Below are 27,862 nucleotides of genomic sequence, written 5' to 3'. Positions count from 1 at the left end.
ACATAATATTTTATTTAAATAGAAAAAAGAGGCAGTATTACATTACATTTTTAAAGAAAAGGAAGTTTTGCTACTTTTAAGTACATGGAGTAACTTAAAATGCTGCCAAAATAAACTGACTGACCCAATTTAATGGGCTAATAGTAATGATTTATAATTTGCAAAGCTATTTTAAAAATAATTATAACCACTGAAGTAGTTTAACTGTGATCTCTTAGACTAAATTAATTTGTATCCCAACTTCTTTTCTCATGGACAAGACAAAGATAAATTTCAGTTGAGATCCTAGACAAATTTTCTAACTAGTGAAATGCAAACAACACAAATCTCTTAAATTTTCTAAATTTTTAATTGAAGTATAGTTGACATACAATATTAGTCTCAGGTGTACAACGTAGTGATTCAATGATTATATACATTATGAGATGCTCACAGCGATAAGTATATTACAGTATTATTGACTATATTCCCTATGCTGTACTTTTCATTCCTGTGACTTATTTATTTCATAACTGGAAGTTTTAACCTCTTAATCCCTTTACCCATTTCAAAACAAATTTCATTCATATTGCTAGGTCCTTTACTACTTTCCATTCCTATTACCATTGTTCTTCTTCAGAAACTCACTATTTTTCCGTTAGATTTTAGGATTCATTGACCATTTCTACCCTCACCCATGGTCTCCATTACTACAATGCTGTAATATTTGTTCTCTGCACAGTTTACCTCATTCCCACGTATGACTGTAGTACTCACCATGTTTTTTGCCTACGAAACATTGTTTTTCCCTCTTCGAATAACAGCAATATAATTTCCCTTTTGCTCTCTGGTACTCAGTTCATATGGTTTGAATTGGGTTGACCCCACTTTGGCCAATCACAGTATTAAGGGCCTCTTGCCAAAGTAACAAGTTTAAAGATCACATGTGTTTTTTTTTCTTGTTTTGTTTTGTTTTGTTTTAAGAAAGACATTTCAGTCAATCTGGGACTTCTGTTAGAACTGCCGAGAAAGGCACTCTCTTTCAGATAGGGAAACTAAACTGGTGGGATGTAAGCTTAGCTCTGGGGGAGATCCATATGGAGAGACGCTGCTCTAGAATACAGTCAAACCAGATGAAAGTAGAGTCAAGAAGACAAAAACGTCTAATGATATCACTGACCCACTGGATCCAGCGGTGCCTAGAGTCAACCACTCTGGAAATTTCAGTGACATGGTAGCCCAAATACATTTTCATTTATGTTTCAGTGATTTTGAATTGGGTTTCTATCATGTGCAATTAATAAAGTTCTGGGAATAGAGCTTCTAAAGACACTCATAATCTAAAGTACCAGCCTCCCAAATTATTAACCATGAATTCACAAATGTACAAGAATTAGACGAAATCTGCTTTATCACCCCAAATTGATGTCCCACAACTCCTCCTGCCTCAGAATATGTTCATACAAAAACCTAGATTTTGGAGATTGCATTTTCCAATAATCCCTGCATTAATACCTTTGTTCACAATACCTTCTCCTACAGCCCTTTTACATTTCATCTCCATCCAGCAAAATCTGTAACATCGTCTTAGTTGTACCTCAGAATTTGCTGAATGATAAATAAACCTCTGTCTGTCCTTCTTTAGTGATGCTGCCCTCACTGCAGTACTATTCTGTGTGAGTTCTACAGTGTTCAGTGTACGTGTCCAGTATTTAGTGTCCATGTTGGCCCATGACCTGTCGAGATAGACAGTAGCATGAAAAGGCAAATAATCATAAAATGCTGAGGCGGGAACAGGAGTTCCAAACTAATAATAAGTCACATCAGAGCAACTCCAAAGATAGAAGCACTACTGGAAAGAATTATTCCCCCAAAAGTCCCTAAAAATAAAAGTTAAAAATGCAAGGAGATACACAAATAAGATGAGGAAATAGCTCCTGTATTAAATGAAGCAGTGGTTCGTAACAAAGCTGAATGAGAGACAGTACAAATTTGTCTTTTTTTTTTAAATATTTATTTATTATTTGAGATTGAGAGAGAGGGTGTGCAGGGTGGGGGTGGGGATGATGAGGGGCAGAGGAAGAGGCAGAGAGAGAATCCTAAGCAGACTCCCCGCTGAACACAGAGCCCCACACGGGGCTCCATCCCAGGACACTGAGATCACGACCTAAGCCAAAACCAAGAGTTGGACATGCAACCAACTGAGCCACCTAGGCGCCCTTGAATTTGTCTTTTGTGTGAAAATTTCTCGAATAATTTTTTTTTTAAGATTTTATTTGAGAGACAGAGAGAAAGTGAGAGAGAGAGAGCACAAGTGGTGGGGAGGAGCAGAGGGAGAGAGACAAGCAAACTCCGCACTGAGCAGAGAGCCCAATTTGGGGCTCAATCCCAGGATTCTGAGATCATGACCTGAGCCGAAGGCAGACGCTTAGCCAATTAAGCCACCCAGATGCCCCCAAATTTCTTGAATCTTGATCTTGATTTTAATTCCTTTTTCATGACTTCATGGAACTCAATAGATAAAACCAAACCTTCAGTTACAAGTGAAAAAATAAGACTCTAAGGTTAAAAAGTGACTTTTCCAAGGCTAAACAATTAATTTATGGCAGAGCTGAGATTAAAACCCAGGACTGATGGTTCCTGCAGTATAATATGTCATTTCTTCCAAAGACAAGTGATTTATATTCTCTTAGTAAATTATTTTATGTATATGTACATTTAAATATGTACCTTAAACATGTATATTTTATGTATATGTACATTAAACATTATGTATATGTACATTTAAACATTTAAAAATATATGTTTCTTTTTTTTTTTTTTAAATCATTTGAAAATTCATTCTTGGGCAAGTTCTAAGCCAGAGGCTACAAACACAAAGGCCTAAACAGATCAGTTAAGTAACATAAATGTGAGAAGCAGACTAGTATAAATCAATGGCAACTAGTTGTGCTATTGTGACCAACACAAAGAATGTCTATCTGTCTAAAAGCATTAAAAATTAAAAATGCTTAAGTAATTGTAGTGGCCAAGCAAAATACATCTTTGGGCCAAATTTTAATCTCTCATTTATCCCATAGTTTCCACACTATAAATTAAAAGGCCACACTGTTCATGGGTGGCCACAACCAAAATTAAAAAGCCTTAAAATACAATCACATGAAATTTCACAAAACATCACAGGTACAGTCTAGATTCTATAAAGTTGCCTGAACTGATAAACATTTTTTTTTTTCCTAGAAACACTTTTATACAGGGGAAATTCCAGAAAATTATATTTTCTTTTATCAAAATTTACATAATGGACAATGACTGATTTCACCATATGATTAATATAACCCAATAAAAATAAGTGAGTAAACTGTATGGAATTCTTTAGTTTAATCCCACAAAACTGAGGAACACAGGCCCTTAAATGTCTCTAAGCAGTTTCCATGTAGAAGAGGTGATATCCCTAGACACGGGAAAGGAGGAGTGCCCAAAATGGGAAAAAATTAGCAGGTTAGCAAAGTCAATTACAGCCACATTTTATTTGCATTTTCAAACCACAGGTATGAAATCATTCATTCAACCATACTGACTCAATAACAGCTATGTGCAAGGCCCTGGGTAAAGAAGACAAATATGGCACTTATCATCTGGAAACGTGCAGCATGAAGAAAAAAAGGGAAAAAAAATCAAACAAACACAATAATCACGATGCTCTTACAGAGGAGAGAAAAAGAACACAGAAATACGAGGGTTTGGTGTTGATATGGTGGTCAGGGAGGGTCTCTCTGAGGATCTGAAATGTTAGCTCAGACTTGAAAGACGGGGAAAAGTAAGCAGAGGGTAGAGGGAGCGGGCGTGAGGTAGTGCTGCCAGCTAAGAGGCCAACAAGCAGAGGCAGGAAAGAGCGCGAGGTTTCAGAGCGAGGGAACCAGTCCCCTGCCACTACTACAGCAGATGAGCGAGATGACAGGAGTGGAGAGAAGGTTGCAGAGGTGCGCAGGGCCCAGCAAAGCCGGTGTGTACTCTGGATTTTTACATGCACGGTACAAAGCCACTGAATGTTTTCAATCAGGGATTATTCCCTCAGGGCTCTGAGTATTAGCAAGTGGATAAAGGCACTAAACATTCTTTTGGTCAACAGTTTAGATGCTTACTGTGTCCAAATTTGCCACGTTTGGTCTTACATCGCCAGGGCTAGCGAAGGGCACTGTCTCTTAATGCAAAAACCCTTAATAAATGTTGATGGGGAAAAAAAATGGAAACCAGCTTGGAAAAGAGCAAAAAGATACCTAGTCTGGGGGTTTCTGGCCAAACCACCCCACCCCTAGTCCTCTCCACTTCATATATTCGGTCACCTAGAGCTTCTCCTAAAATGGGCAAGTGTTACATTTTTATTATTAGCATGAGACAGTGAACAAATAGAAATATAGGAGAGACTGTTTACAGGAAGAAACTCACTAGAATATAAGATTCTGTTCTTTAGGAAGATAGAAGGATGAAAGGGACATGAATGCTCTTTTGTGAGCACGACGCCTGACTCAGCTCCTGCCTTCCGCCTACAGCGTCTCTCTGTGGGCCGGCTGGTCAGGAGACCAGCAGGTCCATCATGTGAGTGAACCACAGAAGAGCATAAACAAAGGACAGCTGGACAAGAATTAGTCATTCAATGGATAGGACAACGTGTCCAAAGGCAGCTAGGAGGCCACATTTGATCTCAAGGAAGGAGGCAAACGTGAAAGCTTCCCTAAGAGGGGAGACTTCAGAGAAGGGCAGAGTAGCAGACTATCTGCATCATTGCTTTAGAGGCTCCAAACACAGTAAGTCAGAGATATTAATATCTGTGCACACCCGATACAGCTCCAGAAGCAAAACATATTGTCACTGACTGAGCCTTTAATAAAAGCAGAAAAACTTTCTCAAATACAAATAAATTCAAAAAAATGTTGGGATGGAAATACAAGAAAAATGCCTTTCATTTCCTAAAGGCTTTTCCCATGCCATGGAGATAAACCCTAATGAAGACACTCAACACCCAAAAATAACTAGATTAGAAGCACTCTAAGATCAGACTCACAGTTTGGACTGTTAGGTCAAAAATAAGCACGTTGCTTCTAAAAGCAAAATTATGAAGGCCCTGACTTTACAGTCAGAGAACTCTTTTATACAATAGTACCTCTTGTACCCATCTGGGGGTGTTGGGGATTTTCTGCCTTTTCTATTTCATTCCTTAAAAATAATGATTTTTCGGGGCGCCTGGGTGGCTCAGTCGTTAAGCGTCTGCCTTCGGCTCAGGTCATGATCCCAGGGTCCTGGGATCGAGCCCCGCATCAGGCTCCCTGCTCCGCGGGAAGCCTGCTTCTCCCTCTCCCACTCCCCCTGCTTGTGTTCCCTCTCTTGCTCGCTGTGTCTCTCTCTGTCAAATAAATAAATAAAAAATCTTTAAAAAAAAAAAAGATTTTTCTCTCCTCTGTAAAAGTGTAATAAACATCCAGTTTATCTTTTAAAATAGAGCTGTCAAATTTCAAAGGGTAAATATATGGGAGATTTATCCTAACTAACAATCTTTAAGATGCAGAGTCTCTTAGAAATAATGTCATATATCTATACATACCTTTACATGGGCATTTACAGACTCTTATGTGTGAATTGTTTTAATAAGCTAGAAGAGATATGAAAAATCCATACTGCACTTGAAGTTGCACTGCTGTGCCTAACTCCTTGGAAGCAGCGGCTTCACAATGTAAGCTACTACCTACACAAACACTTTTGAATTAGCAGCTTGTGGTGAGCATAAACTACAAACTCCACAACAAGAAAAATGTTTTTTTCCTGACACTGGGATATTTTACTTCTCAAGAGCAATGACAAAGGAATATAAAGAAAAGTGGAAAAGATGTAGCATGAAAACCAAACTTTAGGAAGTGTGGTAACAGGTTTAATTTACAGTTTTGCAGTGAAGAAGTTGCTAGAGTAATTAAAAGTAATCATTTGTGTGTGTGCACATGTGTGTGTGTGTGGATATGAGCGAGAGAGAGATGAGAGCGAGAGGAAAGAGAGAAAGCATACAGAGGCAGAGAGACAGACTGACTTAATGGGTAATTATTTGGTTTGCGGGATTATTCTCTTTCTATAGTGTTGTGGTCAGCTACGTTTTCAATATAAAGTCCAGATGGCTAAACTGAACACTACTGTCAGGCAGAAGAGATTTCCCTGAGAGGAAATATTGTGGATGAAGCTCTAAGCACTATACAAATTCTGGAAAGCTGTGTTGTGCACTGTCTAGATAGGAGAGCAAGGTTGATAGGAAAACAAACCAAAAGAGAATCCCATAATTAGGCAGCCTATGATAGGGAAGCCGGTGAAGTGGGAAACAGTGATGGGGAAGCTCGAGGCCAATTCTCACAAATGGTGCAGTCACATATTGGTGAGGTTATGGGATGCTACGTTACACCTAATGACAATATTATTTACATAGTGTGGAAACATCATCCAAATCCCAAGTACATACAACTGGTAATGTTATAAGGGAAGTGAGCTAGGCAGTACTGGAATGCTGCATCTAGCCAAGTTCATAAACCAAGTAGAGAACTTCACAGTAGACCAGATTGAGGATAACTTGGGACTGCAGGTGAACATCCTAAAAAATGTTATGCTTGTATTTATGAGTCTACCCTGTGATTTTAATACAGCATCCATCATATGTCATTTTTTATTTGGATTTCAAAAGAAAAAAATTCAAATGACTTATAATTTCTATGGCTAAAAACTAAAGAGCAAATGCCCTGAGGAAAAATGAGAACATCAGAGTCCCAGACCTAGAAAGGCTCCTGGTTTCCAACCTCCAGTCTCCAACAAGATTCAAGAACTATAATACTTCTCAAGATCAGCAGAAGCACACAGCCACTTCTAATAGTAAAATTTAGTCATACATTTTTAATCAAGAGGTACTTAGGTTTAATTTCCTTCATTAGTTTATCCTGCTTGGGCAGGGAATTAAGATAGCATAGTGATTAAGAGCATGGGCTTATAAAGAACATCCTATGGTCTTTGCCGGTGGCCAGACTTGAACTCCAACCAAATACCCACCACTGGCTGTGTAACCCAGTGCAAATATCTTCACTTTCTAAGCCTCAGTTTCCTCTTCCATAAAACCAGGAAAACCGTGTCAAGCTTCTAGGACGGTAGAATATCTACTACATGGTAAGTGTTCAATATGTTAGCTATTATTACTATCACTTAACCCCAGGAAATCCTGCTCTGGTTACTACAGAGATGTAAAATGACTGCCCTATCTAAACCAAACTTACCTATAAATTCACTCACCTACAAATTCTTATTAAGTCATCGTTTACTTTTATACTCCCAAGTACATCACACACTAATAAAAAGGCGTTTTCATGATGAAAATAATATTACATTATCCATAAAGGTATCTTTCATTTATTTATTTATTTATTTATTTATTTATTTTAAGATTTTATTTATTTATTTGACAGAGAGAGAGACACAGCGACAGGGGGAACACAAGCAGGGGGAGCGGGAGAGGGAGAAGCAGGCTTCCCGCAGAGCAGCGAGCCGGATGCGGGGCTCGATCCCAGGACCCTGGGATCATGACCTGAGCCGAAGGCAGACGCTTAACGACTGAGCCACCCAGGCGCCCCAGGTATCTTTTAATAAAAGCATTTTTATGATTAAAATATTAATATATTATTCAGCAAGTTATATTTTTCACAAAAGGTAACAATTCAAAACAGGACATAACTGTCAAGCAAAGAAAAATTTATATTACTAATTTACAAAAGAACTGTTTGAGAAACTACCACCTTCTGTATTAATTCACCTATACCCACTAGTTAGGCATACCTTTATTCACAAGGGCTAGCTACAAATAACAAACATATATAGATAATTCATATCAGCTAAAAATGTTCATCTTCCCAAAGAAAGTTACATCCAATGTTTCACAGGGAATTTAAGAAAAAAAAAAATTCGGGACCCTTGGGTGGCTCAGTCGGTTAGGCATCTGCCGAAGGCTCAGGTCATGACCCCACAGTCCTGGGATGGTCCTGGGATTGAGCCCTAAGTCAGGCGCTCTGCTCAGCAGGGAGCCCGCTTCTCCCTCTGCCTGTCGCTTCCCCTGCTTGCGCTCTCTCTCTCGCTCTGACAAATAAATTAAAAAAAAAAAAAAAAATCACATACTCCTTGAAAGAGAACCTGCTTGCTTAGTGAAAGGCCACAATCATGGTACCATTAAAGATTATGGCAAATCAAACAGAATTATCAATAGCCACATATCACCGTAAGCTTTAATTTCACCGTAGGCATTGCTTAACCAAACTGAACTTTCATTCCATTTAATTCCTATCTAACTACTTGCTTTCCTTGCCCTTCCTTGATCATTAAAAAAAAAGGGGGGGAGAGGTTGCGGTGGGAAAGGAAAAGGTATCATAATGATAATCAATATTTATAAACAGTTAGGACTTATGTGGCTACAAGAAACAGAAAACCTAAAAAACTAGACACTCAATCTCACATAACACAAGTTTGGAGGCAGGGTGGCCCCAGTGCAGTGAACCAACCTTGCTCAGGGACCTAGTCTCTGTCTTATAGTGAGTCGATTTTTAGCTAATGCAGCATCTTTAATGATTATAATTCCATTCAGGCTTTTTGTTTCACTTTTTTTTATAAGATTTTATTTATTTATTTGACAGAGGGAAAGAGAGAGTAGTTTCATCTCTATTGACATAAAACTATTAAAAGAACATTTCCCCTTTTATTGATCTGTGCCATATCCACAGATCCATAGCTACATAATTCCAAAAATTATTTGTGCCTTTAAAAAAAAAATCATGCGTGTTTATCTATTTTATTATCTCAAAGTAACTAGTAGTTTCTTCATCTCCACTTCTATTTGCTTTCAACTTCACTATTTTTCACTCTTTTTATTCTTTCCTTCCCAATACTACTCCTAGATTCAAGTAAAAGGGTCCCTGCTCTGGGCCACAAGCTTTAGAGGGCTTGCATCTCACAATTAAAAAATAACAAAAATAAATTTATTAAAGACGACGTGGCTGTGGCTGTCAATTTAGATATAACCCGCATTGTGATATACAATATGTTCATTATGATTTAGTCCTATTTTTAATATCCGTTATGATTTCTTCTGTGACCAGGGGTTACTTAGAATTATGCTTGCACATTTTCTGACTTACAGGGTTTTTCAGGAATCTCTGCTAATGATTTCTCTCCTGCACACACTTCAGAGTGATTTCATCCGAGGGGTGAAGATCATTTGTGGAGGGCTGCTCACAGCCCACTGGGCACCGGCAGAGTAGCTGCTCCCTCACGCAAAGAGCTGCAGACATAGGCATGGGAAGCAGGCCAGCGAGCACCGAAAGGGCAAGGTCGCAGGGATATGCATGGGCACTGACATCCTCTGCCATAGTGATCCTCAGATCACTGTTTTTATTCATTTCCAGTGTACTCTTCCACCGTTCTGTTCTTATCACCTTCTTTCTTTATACCAAAGACAATACCCAATAACACTGTCTGGCACCTTACTTTCTGTCACAGAAAATGTCTTGGAGAGGTTCCCATGAAGAGTACACAGAAATCTTCCTACTTCAGGTCAGAGCTGCACAATATTTCATTTCAGAATGTCACACAACTAAGTTAACCAGTCCCTTTATGAAAATGAGGCAACCCCAGCTTCAAGGCCAGCTACCACTATAATTTCCAGATCCTTCTTCAGATCCTCTCTTACTTTGCTTAGCTATGGACTTAAAAGGAAAGTTGTTACACTTTATGAATCATTTCTAGATGTTTTAGAGATGGAGGGTTTTCAGGTGACTAGGTAGCTCAAAATGGAAGTCTAATTCAGGCTCTTTCCGGACTTCCATCAGCCATTTTTCGCAGCCCGGGCATTTTGTCCTCATCCTAATACCTCATGGTTACAGACATCACAACCACTGTCGAATGCAGGAAAGGAAAATGGCTTTCTCCTTTCATAATTAAAAACAAAACAAAACAAACTTTGTTGGAAGAATCCCCAGAAGTCATCCACTTAAATCTAATTTGCCAAAACTTAGTGACTGCCCAGCATTAACTGCAAGGAAAGTTGGGGAAATTGGGCAGAGAACGGGATCATAATAACCGATTCAAGTCAATCATGCTTCACTCCCAGGGGCTGGGTACTTAGCCACTCCAAAGACAAGTGTGATTCTGTTAACAAGGAAGAAGGGCTGTTACATGGCCAATGACCAGAATCTGCTACAATACCTCGGATGGAATGAAAAATTTAATTGTAAGCAGCTGAGAGCGAAAAAAAATGATTTTAAATAACAGTGATTCTCTCAGTTCAGTAAAGAAAAAAATGAATGAAATATCTTTGATGCCTAGTCTAGGTGCACCTAAGAAAGTCAAAATGCTAATCTTGGGACAAATGACTCATACATTTCAGAACATAAAATTTAAGACCCATCCTCAAAACATTTTTCTGCATTTTGTGGTTTCCAGAAGGCAAAATTTTAATATAACCTAAGGAATAATCATTACCAACTACTTTGGGGAAAAATAACTTATGGAGCTTTTGTAATCTATGATAAAATTAAACAGCTCCAAATGTGACCCATGATGTATTCTTCTAGCTGTCAAGATAAAGCAGAATCAAACTGAGTAATTAGGCTGAAGCATTTATTCTGTTAGTAATAAAATATTTTCTGGATAATAAGCTCATAACAATAATGACTGTATGTACAGAAGCTGAGAAAAATAATGTGTGTACCTACATTCAGGGTCTTTCTCATCAGATGCAGTCCCTACCTGTGCAGAGTAATTTTGCATAGCACGTAATACTGGTGCTTTCTGAATTGTGATGATTTCATCTGCCAAGTGTACAAAGAGAGTTAACTAACTGGAAAGCAAAAACTTTTCATATCTTTAAAAGTCTCCACAGAGATCAGATTTATCTGGTGTAACAAAAGACTGTTCTTGCACTTCAATGTAGGGTTGGGTGAGCATATTTTTTAACTTAGTGTTAAGTTTTCAAGCTGTTGCTATTTTTCCAAAAGTATTCAAAAAGAGTAGATAAGTTACCACTGGTCAAATATAACTGTAGGTCCAACTGGTGAGGTATATCTTTTAGTGAAGTCTGATTAGATTAATGCAGTTAACTGCACAGCTTAGATGACTGACCTTGAAAGATCTTAGATACTGCTGTTAGGACCTGTATGTTGTAGCTATGAGAGAGTAAAACTTTACATCACAATCTTGCAGCAATCAACCTCCCCAATAAGACTGCTTCAACGAGCACTGTGATGTTTATCCTCAAAATGCTTCAGGCCTCACATGGAGTGGAGAAGCCGGCACACAGGAGTGCTGGCATGCATGCTCGCCACACACACGTATTTGTGATACAGTAATTTCATTCTGAAAAGCTGCATAATCAAAATGAACTCTAACAGCAGACAGAGAAATGATTCATTTCAATGTTCAAGTCATTGTAGAAATGTATTATATCAAATGGTAACGTTAAATGAAAATGTGCCCTAAAGTCAACCGGATTACTTGACCTTAAGTAATACAATACTATTGGTGCCATGAAAACACAATTAAATGAGATGTGAAAGCAACCATAAATAGTCATATTTTAACACAACAGTCAACAGTCTTATCATTGCCCTTAAAAGTTTTATATTGATACTCTCATTGAAATTTCTAATACTATCCATCAACCATATTCCCTTAGTGATATCAGAGCACAAAACATTAAATTATGGAAGTAAAAATATACTTTAGATTAGAAAAACAAATTCTTAATATGTCCCCAAACAGCATTTTACCTTTATAATCCTAAGCAAAGTGACTCGAGTGCTCACTGCTATTCCACCTGACAATCTGAATGCTCAGACATGATGCATGGTTTTCATACACCAAATGGTGAATGGGGATTCTCTGAATCCCCCAAATTACTACTAAGAACAGCAACCTACGTTTAAATCCCAAGCCATTGTCTCCCTTGTGACTGCTCCACCTTACAAGCAGCAACAGATAGATGTGGCTGCTGAAGGCAAGGTGAGTGCTCCAGCCCACAATGTGCCCTTCCTCCAACAATCCTTTTGCCCTACCTCCATTACTTACCAGTCTGCACTCCCCCAGTGCTGCTTAAACCAATGCAGTTTTACACAGAAGGGCCCAGAACGGTAAGAAGAACAGATCTATAAAACACAGTAGGATAATCTCCCACTATTTAACAAGCAGGAGACAAAAGGAAGTATACAGCAATAGAGAATAAGGAGGTAGGGATGTTCAGTATTCTACTTGTCCACCATCAAAAGTCATCAGTATTTCTCATTCATCTTTCTAGTGTGTCCCAAAAGAATCTCTATGACGTACCCCTAGTTCCCACTTCCTAACTAATCAGAATTCAGAACTGAGTCCTGTGTGCCCCATATCTATGCATCCTTGAAGACTAAGCAGAGGTTGCCGGCTCTATAAAGCCACCTCCACTTTGTCAGTCAAAATCAACTCCTCCATTTTTCACGCTCACATTGCACCTGCAAGTCCATCTCTACCTCAATAGTCTTTAAAGCTTTAAGGGCACAGACCATGGTCACATGCGCCTTTTCAACCTTAGCTCCTCGTACAGAGCAGACACAATAAACTAACCGAAAACAGCACACTCACTACAAGAGACACCGGAGATTATGTGCAAAAAATGTGCCCAAGATCAACTCTCCCCTCGGGCCAAAAAATGTCATCCACACCCACACACATGCATGTGATAACATCACAAGACAAATGAGAAAAGGCTTGAAGGTTCCAAATGAGGCCACTTTTCATCTAGCCAGCTGTCCTCACAGCGTAAGTGAACTCTCCTGCTCTGCTGGGTCTATTGTAGTCATACTGACCAATTCCATAGCTGGAGAAAATCTCACAGATGCCAACAGAGAAGCAACATTCTTATAACACGTACACTAAGAACAGACTGAAGGTGCAGCCCAAGCTCCAATTACCTGTACTGTTCACTGATGGGAATATTCTGGGAGAAGTATAAAGCCGATGTCCGTGCTCTCCAATGCCATTTCTTTGCAGGAAGGGTATAAAGGACACAGTCTTCTAACTCTTCTTGGAGCAGATCCACCAGCTGTTTATGGGACCCTCCATAGAACGGCTCAACGATGAGAAGACTCATGGGCCCTTTCAAGCCTTCACAGATTCTAAATAATAAGCAAAACAATGTTTTTCCAACATATGTATGTGTGTGTGCATAAAGATTTTTTTAAAAATAAGTTAAAATATTACACTCAGAAAGCAAATAATTTACAGACGCTTAATTTTTTTAAAAATATGCTGCATCCCACTTTTTTAAAAAGTACATAACACTTAAGGTTTATATTTTTGTAATCAGTATTTTTACATCATTTGTGTTAACAAGAGGAAATAAAGGATGCTTATTTTTCTGATTTCTGTTTTCTTCTTGCCCTAAGATTACTTCCAAAATGACTCGGGTTTTTTTTTTTCTCCAGCCCCAGGAAGTTTAAAGCCCTCTCTGCTGTGATCACTCACTTCCTGGTTGGAATGGCTGAGACCCTGACTCAGTAACCACAGAAGTGGCTTGGCCTAGAGCTCTACTACTCTCGGACAGTCACTGAAGTCATCTCCTAAGACTTCCACTCCCAAGAGCCCTTTGTTTGTAAGGCCCTATCCAGTTCAGAAATTCTCTGATTCTGTAACTCTCACATTAATTCATCTTTACATTCACCAGCTATCACTGCCCCCAGTGAATCCATATTTAGAAAGAAAGTACAATCATATTCAAATCTCAATCCTCTAATGTTAAAAATCTTAGGATACAATTTCTTGAGACACTGCACATACCTTGACCACCCCCCCATTATCACCAATTTCCCACCTGCAAAGGAAGACCCAAAAAGGGGGGTAAGCTATATACCTATGAACCAGCAAGGTTTCTACAACCTTTCTTTAAACAACAATCCCATTAAAAGGGATAAAGTAATGTTGTTATTAAAGACATGGTAGATTTTTCATCCCAGCGAGTTAGCTATCAAGCAATTTTTTGGTTTAATAATATGACTTTTGTTAAAGTGGTCAGTGAAATAAAAATATATGTGTGAATATAAAAAAATCCATATACATTTCAAATTATATGCTATTTCCTATAAGAAGGAAGAAATATCACTCTGTACATAAATACTACATTGTTTAAAAAATATTCCAGATGTTTGAATTTTCCTTTATGACTTAAGTAAACACCACTCATTAAACAGCATATTGCTCTTAATAATGTTGTTCCACAAAATTATTAGTCTCAACAATTCAATGATGCTTTTTTAAAAAAGATTTTATTTTATAGAGAGAGAGTGCAAGCAGGGGTAGGAGCAGATGGAGAAGAAGAGATAGACAATCTCAAGCAGACTCATGCTGAGCACAGAGCCCAACACAGGGCTCAAAGTCATGACCCTGAGATCATGACCTGAGCCGAAACCAAGAGTTGGACGCTTGACCGACTGAGCCACCCAGGTGCCCCTCAATGATGCTTTTCACTAATAAAACTGTACTTTACCGTGTTCAAACCAATGCCTATTTAAATTGCATTTCAAAGGAGAAAGTCTCAAATGGTTCTCAAAGATATGGCTGGAATGAAAAAAAGCTTAGTTCTTGATGTCTGAATTTTCCAATGAGCATTTTTAAAGAAAAATATACAAATACATATTTCACTTATCTACAAAATAAGAAGCAGTGTTCCTCAGGTGGAAAAGGCATGAACTCTGGGGTTAGGGAGATACAAGTCTGAAGCTCAGCAATGTCACTTCCTAGCTGTGTGACCTTGGACAAGTTACCTAACTTTGTAGGACTCAGTCTTGCCTTCTTTAAAATGAGGATAACAATACTAACCTCAGAGGTGTGTTGTGAAGATAAAATTGAAGCATAATAACTAACAAACAGTAATATTTTGCCCCTCCCATTTTCAGTATAAATCACCTTACATAAGGGAAAAGGATATCTTTGAATCCTCCTGCATTTTAAAATCAGTAATTTTCAATCACTGCCCCCTCTCAATCAAAGATAGATGGGAAAGGTGGGTACACACATGCATTTGAAGTGTGGTAGGTGTTATCCATTCTTCATCAGCAGCTTTTTTTCAAATAAGAATGTGAGACCCCCACAGGTACCTGGGAAGAAGTAAGCTTAGGGGCTGAGCTATGCAGAGGCTTGGCTTTTTTCAGGCCAGTTGGAGACCATCTCTAACAAATGCAAAGTTCAGTAACATAAGTTTAACAAAATGGTAGCTGTAATCCTTCAAATAATGGAAACTTCTAGAAAGTCAACTGAGAGACCAATATAAGGCAATTTTGAAAATTATATCAAAGGTTTCAAGACAGATTAAAAGCAGTTAACATTAGTTTGCTTACTAGATCACATCACAGTTATCTCTATCTTGGTTTATTTCCTCTGATCTAATCATGACAAGGTGTATATGCCCTATATATCCTTAAAAGGTTGTTATAAAAATGACCTGAGCTATTTCCCCAAGTAATAGGATGTGATCTAAACCACTCTAAAGAATATTTCATTCATATAACCTCAAAGAAAGCAACATCAGTATTAGAAGGGAAAAAAAGCTTTCTGATTCTTCATTCCTTTGCCCTTTTAAATGATTAATCTAGAGCACATATCATGCCATATATTTACAGATGTTTCTTATGTGTCTGAATCATGAGTTATCTGCAAACCATAAGCCAATGTGGAGGCAGTATGTGTAGGTGCTGCTGTAGATTCAAGACATTCAGTAAGCAGAACTGAACACCAAGCATGTGGGAGGTCGAAAAATAGAAAAGGGGAAAAAAAGATTATAGCTATAGTAGATTTCCACCCCTTTAATAGCTCAGTAAGAAGAGTGAAATGTACAGGTTTGAACTAGCGTTTACTCGAGCATTTTTCTAGTGGCCAATGGGTGTGCCTGCATTTTGGGTATTTTTCTGGGGAGAGTAACTATGTCCTACCATCTCTGAAAACTATACTTAGTGGCTTTGATTCACGGAAATTTGTTCTGCTTGTTTTGTGGAGACAGACATATCCTGGCAGTTCCCCTACTTACTTCTACTGCAATTTCTGTGGCAAGAAGAAAATGTGTTCTTCCCTATAGTCTTCTTAAAGCACAACCTGGAAGAAAGACGATTCCCTTTAGGTGCAGGCAAAAGAGAGGAAGCTGATTTTTAAATATAAGATTCAAACCAAATGTCATTACAGCATATTAAAGAACAGTACCAATACTTTTACTGTGCTTGAGTTTTTAGAAAATACTGCTTGAAACAAACAAGCATGAGGTTTAAAAAAAAAAAACAAAAAACACTTTGTTAAAAAGAATTTTTGCTGTTATGCTGGAATTTGCTAAAAGATAAAGGGAGTGCACTATTTGCTCATTTTAGCAATAATCCCAGAAAATGCCAGGTGGTCACTCTGACACCACAGATGCTCACGAGCACTGAGCAACGGTGAATACAGACATCAGGGACCACTACCAGTGGCTACTAGGGAGTGAGTGCTTGGGAGTGGCAGTCCTGAACACAGAAAGGCTTACTCCTAAGCAAGGGAAAGGTCTCCTTTACAGCCCAAGCCGGGTGTTTGCCAGAAGATGGTAGGTAAGCCTATACACAGCCAAAGGTCTTCCATAAGTGGGTTAAAGCTTTAGCACCGCAGAAACTGAGTAAGTATATCAGTTAGAGGTGTGGCATGTATTTCAAAGGAAAAAACAACAAAAAACCTTCTTAGGTGCGGGAACAAATTCCAATCAGAAAGCCCATGTTCTTTCTGCATGACACTAGAATGTTAGTATTTTATGATGTTAAGAAAAAAGTTAAAAAAAAAAAAAAAGGAAAAGTTAATGGCCAATTCATTCTTGCTCCCAAAAAGAGCATACAATGTGTGTCAGATAAATTTTTATCAACTTTAACTTTTAAGTTTTTCTGCTTAATCCAGTAAGCTTCAGTTAAAAAAAAAAAAAAAAAAAACCACCTCATTTCTTCAGCATATTTTATTCCCCAGTGACACCAGATGAATGAGAATCTACTATACTATTAAAGCTTTATGAAAGTTTAATTCATTATCAATACTATGATTTAATGATACATGATTAAATGCTAAACATTAAATTGGCAATATAAATGAGTCAAAGTGATAGCTATGACACAGGAATTTTAAACCACTTCAAACTCTACTTAAGATCACCAGAGGTCAAATGATCTAAGAATTGTCTGACTTTCCAAAACTTTATATTTACAATTAAAAGAGGATACAAAGTGAAAAATCACAAAAATATTTCACATAAGCATTTTGACCAAAATGAAAAAGTGCCATTAGTGTCATCTCAATTAAAAATTAATAATGCATTGATAAGATCACCAAGAACAAAAGTAGCCTGAAACCAAGGCCGTGAATATTTTTAAATTTTTATTAAAACTTTTCGTCACTGTACCTGCATTTATTTTAAGCTTGACCCAATTTCCTTATTCCCTGAGCCATTTTCAAGGTGAACTACATTTTGGTCTACCTCCTCTAACAGAACTGCTGTCATAGGTTTTGCTTTTTGTGGGTTTTTTTTTTTTTTTTGACAGTATAGAGAAAGGAAATTTGCAATATGCCATTGATTTATTGAAAAAGATGTGCTAAGTATACATACATCATGTGGATTTTTTTTAAAGCTAAACCTAAGTCACATTAGAAACTTGTAATCAGCCCTCATATATGATGTCAATTCAGTTACTTATAATATTCAAATAATTTTCCAACCAAATACCAAGTAATAATTTTAAATCAGAGGAATTGTTGTATTAATATATTCCACAGACACCTTACTGCTATTAGCTGTAGGAAGGTATGGTTTCAGTGATGATGGTATTAACGGTTTTAATCCCACACACATGAGAAATTGATTCCACAGGCTAATGCACACATTGCTTGATACCTTATATTTCAGTCAGTTGCTGAAAATATATTTTCTACTTGCCTATATATACTATTTAAAAAGTTAAGCTTGGCAGAACGAAAAAACAGTGAACTTAAACACTAAATGCTCTAAGTTGGGGAAAATAAAATTTGAGCAGGACTTCCCAAGAGGTCATCAGAGGTTTACCTGGTATTTTCTTACTGACCCCTTCCCTTTGGCACCTCCACCCACCAACTCCAACACACCAGGTTCTATTTTAAAAGCAACGAATAACCCAGCAGGGTAAAACAGGGCAGTACTGAGAAAAGTTAGCATTACCTTCCAACCCACTCACTTATTTTAATGATTCATCAGGGAAACCCCAGTTGTTAAAATATACCTGAAATCTCATTAAATAGTAAAAAAAAAAAAAAAATAAGCATAAAGATTTCTGCTTTGAAACGTGTAACCATCAATTCCCCTAATAGAATCTAATACGGGTGAATATATAGTAAAAATACATTTTGCTAAAAAAAGTATCCTCAAAGTATCACACTATAATCAAGTATCATATGGGGGTCAGGGGGTGGGGGAAACAGAGATAAGCAGATCCTACCAAAAAGTTACTTTTAAAAAACCTTTTATAAAAATCAGGCGTAGCAAATTCATCCTAACCCATAAAACCTCAATGTAATCTCTGAGTACTAAAATACAATCTGGTATCAACTGCAGAGTAAAAAACCTTGCAATCCTAAAACTATAGGCACCAACAGTATTCTACATAATTAAAGAAAGTTTGGCGAACAGTAAGAAATGAATCAGATTCCTGAGCATTAGTTTGAATTAAAGATAATGCATTATGGAAACTGATCATTATTTATGGACATGCAACCTAACATTTATGATAACTTGTGTACTACTATGTGTACTTAAATAGTAACATTAAAAGTAAAAATCTTGGGTTCATACTGAAAGAGATGTAGCACTATAATATTTTATTGCCTCATAGTGCTATGGGTGTTCTAATTTCTTCAGTTCTGACTTTAGTTTCCTGTTGTGGTAATGAAGAACTAAGGATTTATGCATCAAAACCAAGATTTGGTAAGAAGATGTATATGCCATCCTGTTTGTGACACATTTAAAGCAATTCTCAAGTGTGCTTTTCCATTTAAATGATTTCCTATGATCTTTTATACAAACTCTTTTAAAAATTACAATCTTATATGCATATATTGCTATTTAATTTTCCCTAACAGATATTTTTATTCTTTCTCAACTTGGGATTTACCTTTCTGTTTAGAACTATCAGTTACTACTTATTCCATGACTTGAATTAATACAGTCTTGGTTATAACTGTATCAAATGCAAAATCAACAAATACTTATACACACTGACACTATGACATCATTCACTTGTTTTCAACTATGCATAATTTCCACAAATGAACAGATGTGTATATATTACAAATTCATTGCTTTACATTTTTGTAAAGTTATAGTCCACACTATATAGCAAAATTATAACTATGATTTTTTTGTGAGTTTACTAGTTTAATTTCACTGAAAAAATACTCATCCTCTTTCAACTTTTCATTGCTATCAATTTCGTGAATAATTTCAAACTATAAAAGTAGCAATGAATTAGTTCTACTGAATACTAAAAATATTTTCAATTTGCTGACATTTTAAAATGTGGCAGTATATTTATGAATCAATAGAAAATTTTACACCAGAAAATCATCTCATCGCTCATTTGAACTATTGCATTACCCTTTTAACTAGGTCTCCATGCTGCCACACCATCTGATTCCTGTCATGACATTTCTCCATAATCCAGCCACAAGTAATCTTCCAAAATGCAAATGTGATCATGAGGTGATATGCTCAAAAAACTTCAAGGTCTCCACCACCTACGGATAAAGCCCAAGGCCCTACACAAGGCAGTGAGACCTTGCTTGTCTGGCCCTTCCTTTCTCTTCACCATGGCTTTGCTTCTCCTTCTCCCCTGTGATCTCTTTTCCCCCACTTGCCCAGACTCTGCCTCGTTGCAGTACCGAGCGCTCACACTCACGTAGTTACCCTTCTGTGATTCCACACCTTTGTTTCTTTTCCGTCAGCCTCTTCCTGTTCACCTCATGAATTTTCCTTAAAATTTCTGCTCATGAATCACCAATTCCATAAAGCCTTTTCCTAAACTTCTTTTCAACAGGACTTCCCCTCTGCTCTGTACACTCTCAGTACTGGTTTTACTCTCTTTCCAGGTCCCGCTTCCCTCTGGGCCTCTGAAAATCTGCAGGACAGGGGCCATGTCGTTCTCTTCCTGGGGGCTTCCCAGGATCCAGCATATTGTGACTGTCACTACGTTTCTGTAGAGCTGCACTAAAAATCAGGAGGAAATGGGAACTTGATTCTGCCTTTAAAGTAGCATTGCTTTCACTGCCCACAGGTCCCAAGCAAACAAGTGCCAGGCAGCATTCCACCTGCTACTAATGATTTCTTTCCCATTATTCCCGAAGTCGAAACTACATGAAGCAGCTGGTCTATCTAAACACATTTTATTATATTCTCTTTCAAAGATGGATTCTCTTCTTACTTTCATAGAAAGGATACTTTATTAGATATTTTTTTTTCATGTAGATATGAGTTTATCTTAACCTACTAATACAAGAGAAGTAACAATGATAAAAGAAATGGTAGAAACACCACAAGCAATTGCATTCTGGGCCAAAGCAAGTTTCATGGCCTAAAAGAATGAATATCTGTGAGATCCATGAATTCTGAAAATCACCTGCAGTTTTTTAATCTGCTTGATCTATCACCATCCTAGTTTAATACTAGCAGTGGAAGTAGGATAAGAAGCCAATTCCCTCACCATAAATCTGGAGATCCCATTTCACATTTAGTAATTATACTTTAATTTAATGGGAAAGAAGAAAAGGCATTTTTAAATACTTTCTGCCAACAATTATTCATTTTATAAAAGTTTGACAAGATGAATAATGTATTTGCTTTCTCAAGATGGCATTTCTCCAAGGCTTCCACCTTCCTGAAATGGGCTGCAAATCAGTCCAGTGGGAGAATATAGGATTATCTGATCCATTCATATATGGATACTTAAGTAGATAGAAAAGACCAGGTGTTCCACAGATTCTTAGGTGGAAGGAATGTGGGAGCCACTGACCAACCACTTTTCTTTTATAGAGGAAGAAATGGAGAATATTGAGCATCACAGAGTAAGTAACAGAGCAAGAGCTTAAACTCAGGTCTTTGGACCCTACAGTCATATTATCTTCCCATTATACTTCATTGCAGGTACCTGGTAGGATATAAGTAAAAGGTACATCCATTTTCTAGTCTTTAGGGTTTTTGGATTAATCATCAATGTTTAATAATCATTAATACGTAAATGATATATACTGCAGGATATATTTATATGCATGTGAAATATAAATATCAGTATAAGATGATAAATATATGTATCACATATTATATCTAATCATAACTCCCAATAGTTCGTAAATCCAGGACATCAGTGGTAAAAACCACACAATATAGTTATATAGAATACCCTATAGTTAGGGTGGTAAAACTCAAAACTTTCGTTCTAATCTCTTGTAATTCCTTCCAGAGTCCTACATAATCATCCTTTCCCTGACCCCACAACCCTTATCCTTCACCCCCAGCTCTAGACTAACACCTTTCTGACAGGGCAAGAGGCTTTAATGACTAGGATGGGAGAAAGACAATATCCAAGATTCATATGACAAGAATAGTTTAAGTAGGAGGCAAAGAGGTCAGCCATAGAGATATGCTCAGTCTGTCTCATAATTTACTACTGTCACCATCAAACAAAGTCTGAGTCTCCCTGATAGAACAATCTGTAGTACCTCTTTGTACTTAACACTTGTAGGATATTTTTATATGAGTGACTATATAATCCTCCATTGGATATGAGTGACTATATAATCCTCTACTGGATATTAAGTTCCAAAAGGACAGTGACCAGGTCTGCTTGCTTACCACTATATCCTCAGCACTTAGCAAACAGAAAGTGTTCAACACTCTCTGTTGAATCAATAAACCATAAAACTCTTTAGCAATGGCCTTGACAATTTCTTGAACTCATCCAAGACCTTTATTGTTACCAACCACAAATAATCACCCCCTCCTACCACTAATTACTACCTACTCTCACAGAGAGAACTTTATCACCCACCTAAAATATAACAGGTGGTATCTTATTGTATTCAAAATGTCACACCTCGTTCTAAGGAAAATAGTTCTGCCAGCAGCCCTACTGAGGGGTTTAGAACCCAAGTTTCATGCCATGGGCAACTAACTATCTTCTCTGATCTTTCCAGGCTCTACACAAGAATATTTAACACAAGGACAGTCAAGTCTGTGACCTGGAAGGATTCAACCACTTTAATCATTAGACTGGCATATTTTTCTTGGTCAGAAGGATTATCTTGCTACCCTACATTGGCTTCTATGCCAAATTTTAACTCAGACTTGGATTATGCAAGATAATTATAAATATACACACCAAATGAGTTTCAAATAAAATGACTAACAGATTCTTAACTATACTGGCGCTAGTGAGTCTCGCTCTAACATCTTTTAAGAACTTAATCCATCTTAACTAAATAAAAAATTGTTGAGAAGTTTCCCTCTCCAAGTAGGAGGCACATATCACATTTTCAGTTAATTCTGAAACAGAAATAGCAGGGTGACTCTAACACACAAACATTCTCAACGTCCTATTTGAAGGGCTGCAACCCAAGCAAACATGGGTGGCATTCCCTTGATGGGTTGAAATAAATGTCACCAAGTATAAAGTTCTAGATTTACTCACTTCCAGTGAAAAATGAAAAGGACATAATCTCACAACTCAATCTATTTATCAGTGAGGGAAATCAACTTTCAAGAAATACAAAAACCTAACAGCTCAGGACGCAAAAGAATATCAGGTAAACACTTGCGAGAAGAAAGAGAAATTTCCAGAGGACTGAAGGGCTAGAAATAGATATCCTTAAAAAAACCGATGTTAGATACTTTTAATATTTTTAATATTCACTTTATATGAATGAAAGTCACCCTGCAGTAACAGATTTATTTAAATGGTGTTAGGAAATGTGAGGTGAAGCCAGTATTGGAATCTGTCCTTAAAGATCCAAATCCATAAAACCATGCCTTAAAGATGTACCAATTAAAATGTTTAGTGACACTTCTCCCATCTCCAAAGTTCCACCTAATTATAGAAATTTATTTATTAGAAGTAGGATTGGTTAAAAGTACATTTTCTTCTATTTATGTATTGCAGCAGGTCTTTTTCTAGCTGCCATATATTTTTCAAGAATCTTTTGATTTGCCAATGGCCTAAGACATTTACTGGTGGTTTAAGAAGCCAACACTAGAAAAACTGGATAGATTCTAGAGACCATTAGTGATAAATTTTCAAAAGCCCAGAAACCCAGTTTAGACCAGGGCTGAGTAAATCTGGGGCTAAGAGATATGGTAATGAGAGCTGTATCACTATTTTTAAATATCACAAGGGGCATATTATTAGCTACCCACTATTATAAGAAAAAGAGTCAGTCTGATAATAATAGACTGGAATTTTTAAATCCTGAAGTTATTTAGGATTGAGATTGCTGAGTAAAGAGAAGGCATACACAGACAACAGTGTATAATTTCTAGAAGGTCTACTATTCTCCATAGTTTCTACACAGGAAGCACAGGCTTGCCCATATCATCTGACACACAAGTTTCCACTGAATAAAAGATAAGTAGCAACAGCCCAAAGTTTCCTGATTGGAGCAAGCACTATGACTTTTATCTATTTAGTGGCCTTGTCTGTCACTGTTATCTCTTTATCAGCTGGTTTTTCAAGGAGACATTCCAATGATATAAATATTTTGTCTAATGAAGCAGGGAAACCTACAGTACAGAATATTCTTTGCAAACTACCCAAACCCAGCTCTGCATCCTCATCATCTCTTAAGGAAATAATTTCACACTTTGCAAACAGTGTGTTCAAACAGAGTAAGGTTGCTTAGGAGTTAATTAATTCCCCCTTGCATCTCTATCCAGCATGTATATGCACCATATCTGGGACCATAAGTCTCTCTACTGGATTAATTAGCATTCACAGTTAACAAACAGCCTGACTCACTGTAGAGAGAGATTATAACTTAAACTCATAAAACTAGGTACATAATATCTTGCATTCCATATAACAGTCACTCAACAGATCTTAGCAGAAGTGAAGTAAAGAAATACTTATTCCCCCTTATCATTCCTCTTATTCAATGTTCTAATGTCCCTTTCCCCGTCCTTGCTTCCAAACTTTACTTGCAAGAACTAAATTGAAAATACCAGATAAACTCCTGCACATTGTTCAGAGTACATGCCTGCCAGGCACAACAATGTGTTACCTCTCTGAGGAGTACTTGTACGTTACGAGGGAGCAACAGGTGATGGCAAAATTTCAACCATTTGAAGAATGGATGAGAATCATTTGTGAATTAAAAGGACCCTTCTCAAGCCCTGAAGGCTGCTATGTACTCTACTAATGCTAAAGGCTAGATTTGCTTTGAAGTATTAAAATGTCCTATCACATTTGAATGTAATACAAAGAGCTTCAGAACTGTGTCTATCTTTGGATTCAACAATATCACTTCTACAAATTAACCGTGAAAATCATCAAGAATCTTTACTGAAGTCTTTGCCCCAAATTGAAAGCAACCAAAATATCCAACAAAAATGAATTTCATAATTAAATGATCAGTGATCAAAAATCATAATAAAAAGAACATTTATTGGCACAGAAAAATGTTTCCACCCTTGCATGATTGCATGCTATCAGTATGTAAAAATATAAGACGAAATGAATATAGAAACGTGAGAGAGAACGCACATGCAGACAGGTAGGCATAAATACTCATTTATGGTAGAACTGTGAGTGATTTTGGTTTTCTCTCCAGGTTTCATTTTATTCTTCAAGTTATCTTCACTGAATGTTTCAACTTGCAATTAAAAGAAACTATAAATTTATCCTAACTTTAGGAAGGAGGCCAAATTGTTTGAAATAACAAACTACTTCCTAATTACTGAAGGCCTACTCCCCTCCAGGAACTTGCCAGTGGTTTTCAAATTACTCTAACTACTATTGCTATAAAGAAACTTAGTAAAAAACTAATCAGCAAGGGTTAAACTAATGGGGCTACAGCTATTCACAAACACCATAATTTGGTTTTGCAAATACTCCTTGTCTAATGCATGAAATAAAAGTAATACTCAGTTAATTTTTAAAAGTACTTGAATTATTAAATAATTGTAAACAGATCAAGATCTTTATTTATCCATAAGGAATCTGGAGCTGCACTTTGACAGAGTTAGGAACTAAAATACTATTTTGGTACTCATAGGTCTGAATAGGAACATACATTGTGCAAACTCAAAGTTTTTAGAGTTCAAGTAAAATGTCAAAATTAACTTGTGCCTTAAATAATTAGATACAGGTCTTGAAATAAGGGGAAATATTTAATTAAGGTGAATAAACTTGAAAAGAACTTCTAGTTTCACACTCAATTTCCAAAGTGTCTGTATTAAAAAAGCAGAAAACCGTTATTGTGTAATCATCCATATGAGCTACACATGTTAAAGGAGGGATGACTGCAGAGTCAACTACCACGGACACAGTCTCACAATTTTTAATAATCACTCAGAGTTCTCCTATATTTATATACATGCAATAGGTGAATGGATACTCAATAAATATTAACCCAACAGCAACTCAGACACAGTAGAGAAATATTTTTAAATGGAACCTCCAGGTCCTAGTATTTTTTACAATTTAAATACCATGAAACCATGAAACACATTTCAAGTGATAAGAAAGTATTATTCTTGGAATTGTTTTCCAGTGCAACACTTTCATCATATTTCATTTTTAAAACCATCTATTTGGAAAAATTTAACTTATAAACCTAGAAGGAAAACAGCCTACCATTAAAAGTATACAAACAATTAAGAATTAGCCTCCAGAAAACACAAAAGTACTAACAAAAATATTAAATACGTAATTGCAAAAATTAGGGGCAAGCTTATCATTTCATCTATTTTTAAAGGAACACTAAGAATATACCTATCAACATGTAACTTTCCATATTTTAAAATTAGCATAAACTTGATATGAAAAAGAAATCCTAATCTCAGGAAAGCACCATGTGGCATTTTTTAACTTTATGACCACTTTGTTGACTCTCTGTCCCAGAGCAGATCACCTCCAGCATTAGTACTCTGACCTTATAGAAAAGTGACAGATAAAGTTTATGGTGAGAAAAAATGAGTTTTTATAGGTTTCCAAAAGGGAATTCTTACGACACTAAAAGCCATATAATAATATTGATTTGATAACCAACTTTTTTACAGCCAAATTACAGACTTAAGATTTCTGGAAAAATATCCAAGTGAATTTGCAGTAAAATACTTTTAAAATAGAGGCTTGGGCTCGTGACAGTCTAGGATCTCTTTGCAAACTTTAAATATGCATATAAAATATTTTTTTAAGCCAGATCTTTAAAATTTGAAGTTTTCAGTGCCCTAAGATTTACCTTTTATGTTGAAACTGACTGTCCCTTCCTCCTGACATTTATCAGTCAGCTATAAGTTCTCAACTTTCTAGGCAAATAATTTCCATGCCTGTTTCTAATTTTTTCTGTCTGTTTTTTTTTTAAAGATTTTATTTATTTATTTGAGAGAGAGAGAATGAGAGAGAGCAAGCACATGAGAGGGGGGAGGGTCAGAGGAAGAAGCAGACTCCCTGCCGAGGAGGGAGCCCGATGTGGGACTCGATCCAGGGACTCCAGGATCATGACCTGAGCCGAAGGCAGTCGCTTAACCAACTGAGCCACCCAGGCGCCCTAATTTTTTCTGTCTTAAAGGCAAAATGTACAATGTACAGAAACGAGGATTACTTTCTTATAAAATCATCCTCAAAAATCAATTAGAATATTCAAAATATTCCACTCTCACAAATGAAAATAAGTTGCTTGCTGAAATGACAGTCTTCCATTTCACTGCCTAAAAAATTAAGCTGGCATGGATAATAAAAGTGTTTTCTGACTGGATATGCTTGGCATTCAAATATTTTTAAAACAAAAACTAATCTATAATTAGATTTCACAGGTGCAATCTATAGAAAATAGAATTTGTTTTTATTTTTCTGAGAGCAATACTAACGATTTGATATTATAAAAGTTATAACAACAATACCATTGCTTGCATAAATCTGTAAACAAACCGGCATATTCGTGTTTATTATCCTTTCCAGTCTGATCTTTGCCGTTCATTCACTCATTTAGCAAATATTTATTGTGCCCACTATGTGCCCAACATTGTCCCAGGTGTTTGTGGATAAATTAGGTGACAAAATAAATGTTCCTGTTATCACAGGAAATTCCTTTCTAACTGGAGTAAAAAGACGATCATCAAGTAGATGTACATCAGAGGGTGCAGGTGCTATAAAAAAAACATAGCACAGGTAATACAGGATAAAAAGAGCCGCTGAGGCCTGGGGCTGGGAAAGGGTGGTATTTTATATAAGGTTGTCAGAGAACACCTCGCTGACGAGATGACATCTAAACAGAAACCAGAAGAGCGGGGGAGCTAAAGAGATCTGGATCTAAAGCCTTCTATGCGGCAGGCACAGCAAGATCCTGAGATGAGCATGCTTGCCCTGTACAGAGAGTAAGAAGGTCTGTGACTGCAAAGCATAAACAAATGTGCTTTATTTAACATGCATTTATTGAATGACTGCATTCTAAAAGTTATGCTAAGTATTTTGTGATACCAAGATGACCCAAATACAGTTTCTGGCCTCAGACCTGGATATAATTATAATACTGAGTGATAAATGTCATCACTCATTTGAGCTGGAGC

General features: G+C 36.9%; 1 protein-coding gene across 15 annotated transcripts in view; it reads right to left on the bottom strand.

Annotated features, from left to right (window-relative positions):
* The window catches only part of GTDC1 (glycosyltransferase like domain containing 1), a 391,241-nt gene that overhangs the window by 255,322 nt on the left and 108,057 nt on the right, over window positions 1-27,862 (bottom strand). For 9 of the 15 annotated variants that reach the window (XM_035008109.1, XM_035008107.1, XM_035008108.1 and 6 more), the window contains one exon: window positions 12,984-13,187. In XM_035008109.1, the coding sequence (XP_034864000.1) occupies window positions 12,984-13,162 (179 nt within the window). In that variant the 5' untranslated portion in view covers window positions 13,163-13,187. Of the gene's footprint in view, window positions 1-12,983; window positions 13,188-16,090; window positions 16,156-27,862 lie in introns of all 15 variants that reach the window. The other 6 variants (XM_035008102.1, XM_035008100.1, XM_035008103.1 and 3 more) reach the window with 1 other exon arrangement.

The sequence above is a fragment of the Mirounga leonina genome, unplaced genomic scaffold (assembly GCF_011800145.1).
Source record: "Mirounga leonina isolate KUSES-001 unplaced genomic scaffold, KU_Mleo_1.0 Mir_151, whole genome shotgun sequence".
NCBI lineage: Eukaryota > Metazoa > Chordata > Mammalia > Carnivora > Phocidae > Mirounga > Mirounga leonina.
The sequence above is the reverse complement of the archived record's forward strand: the minus strand, read 5'-3'. Positions and strand labels throughout refer to the sequence as shown.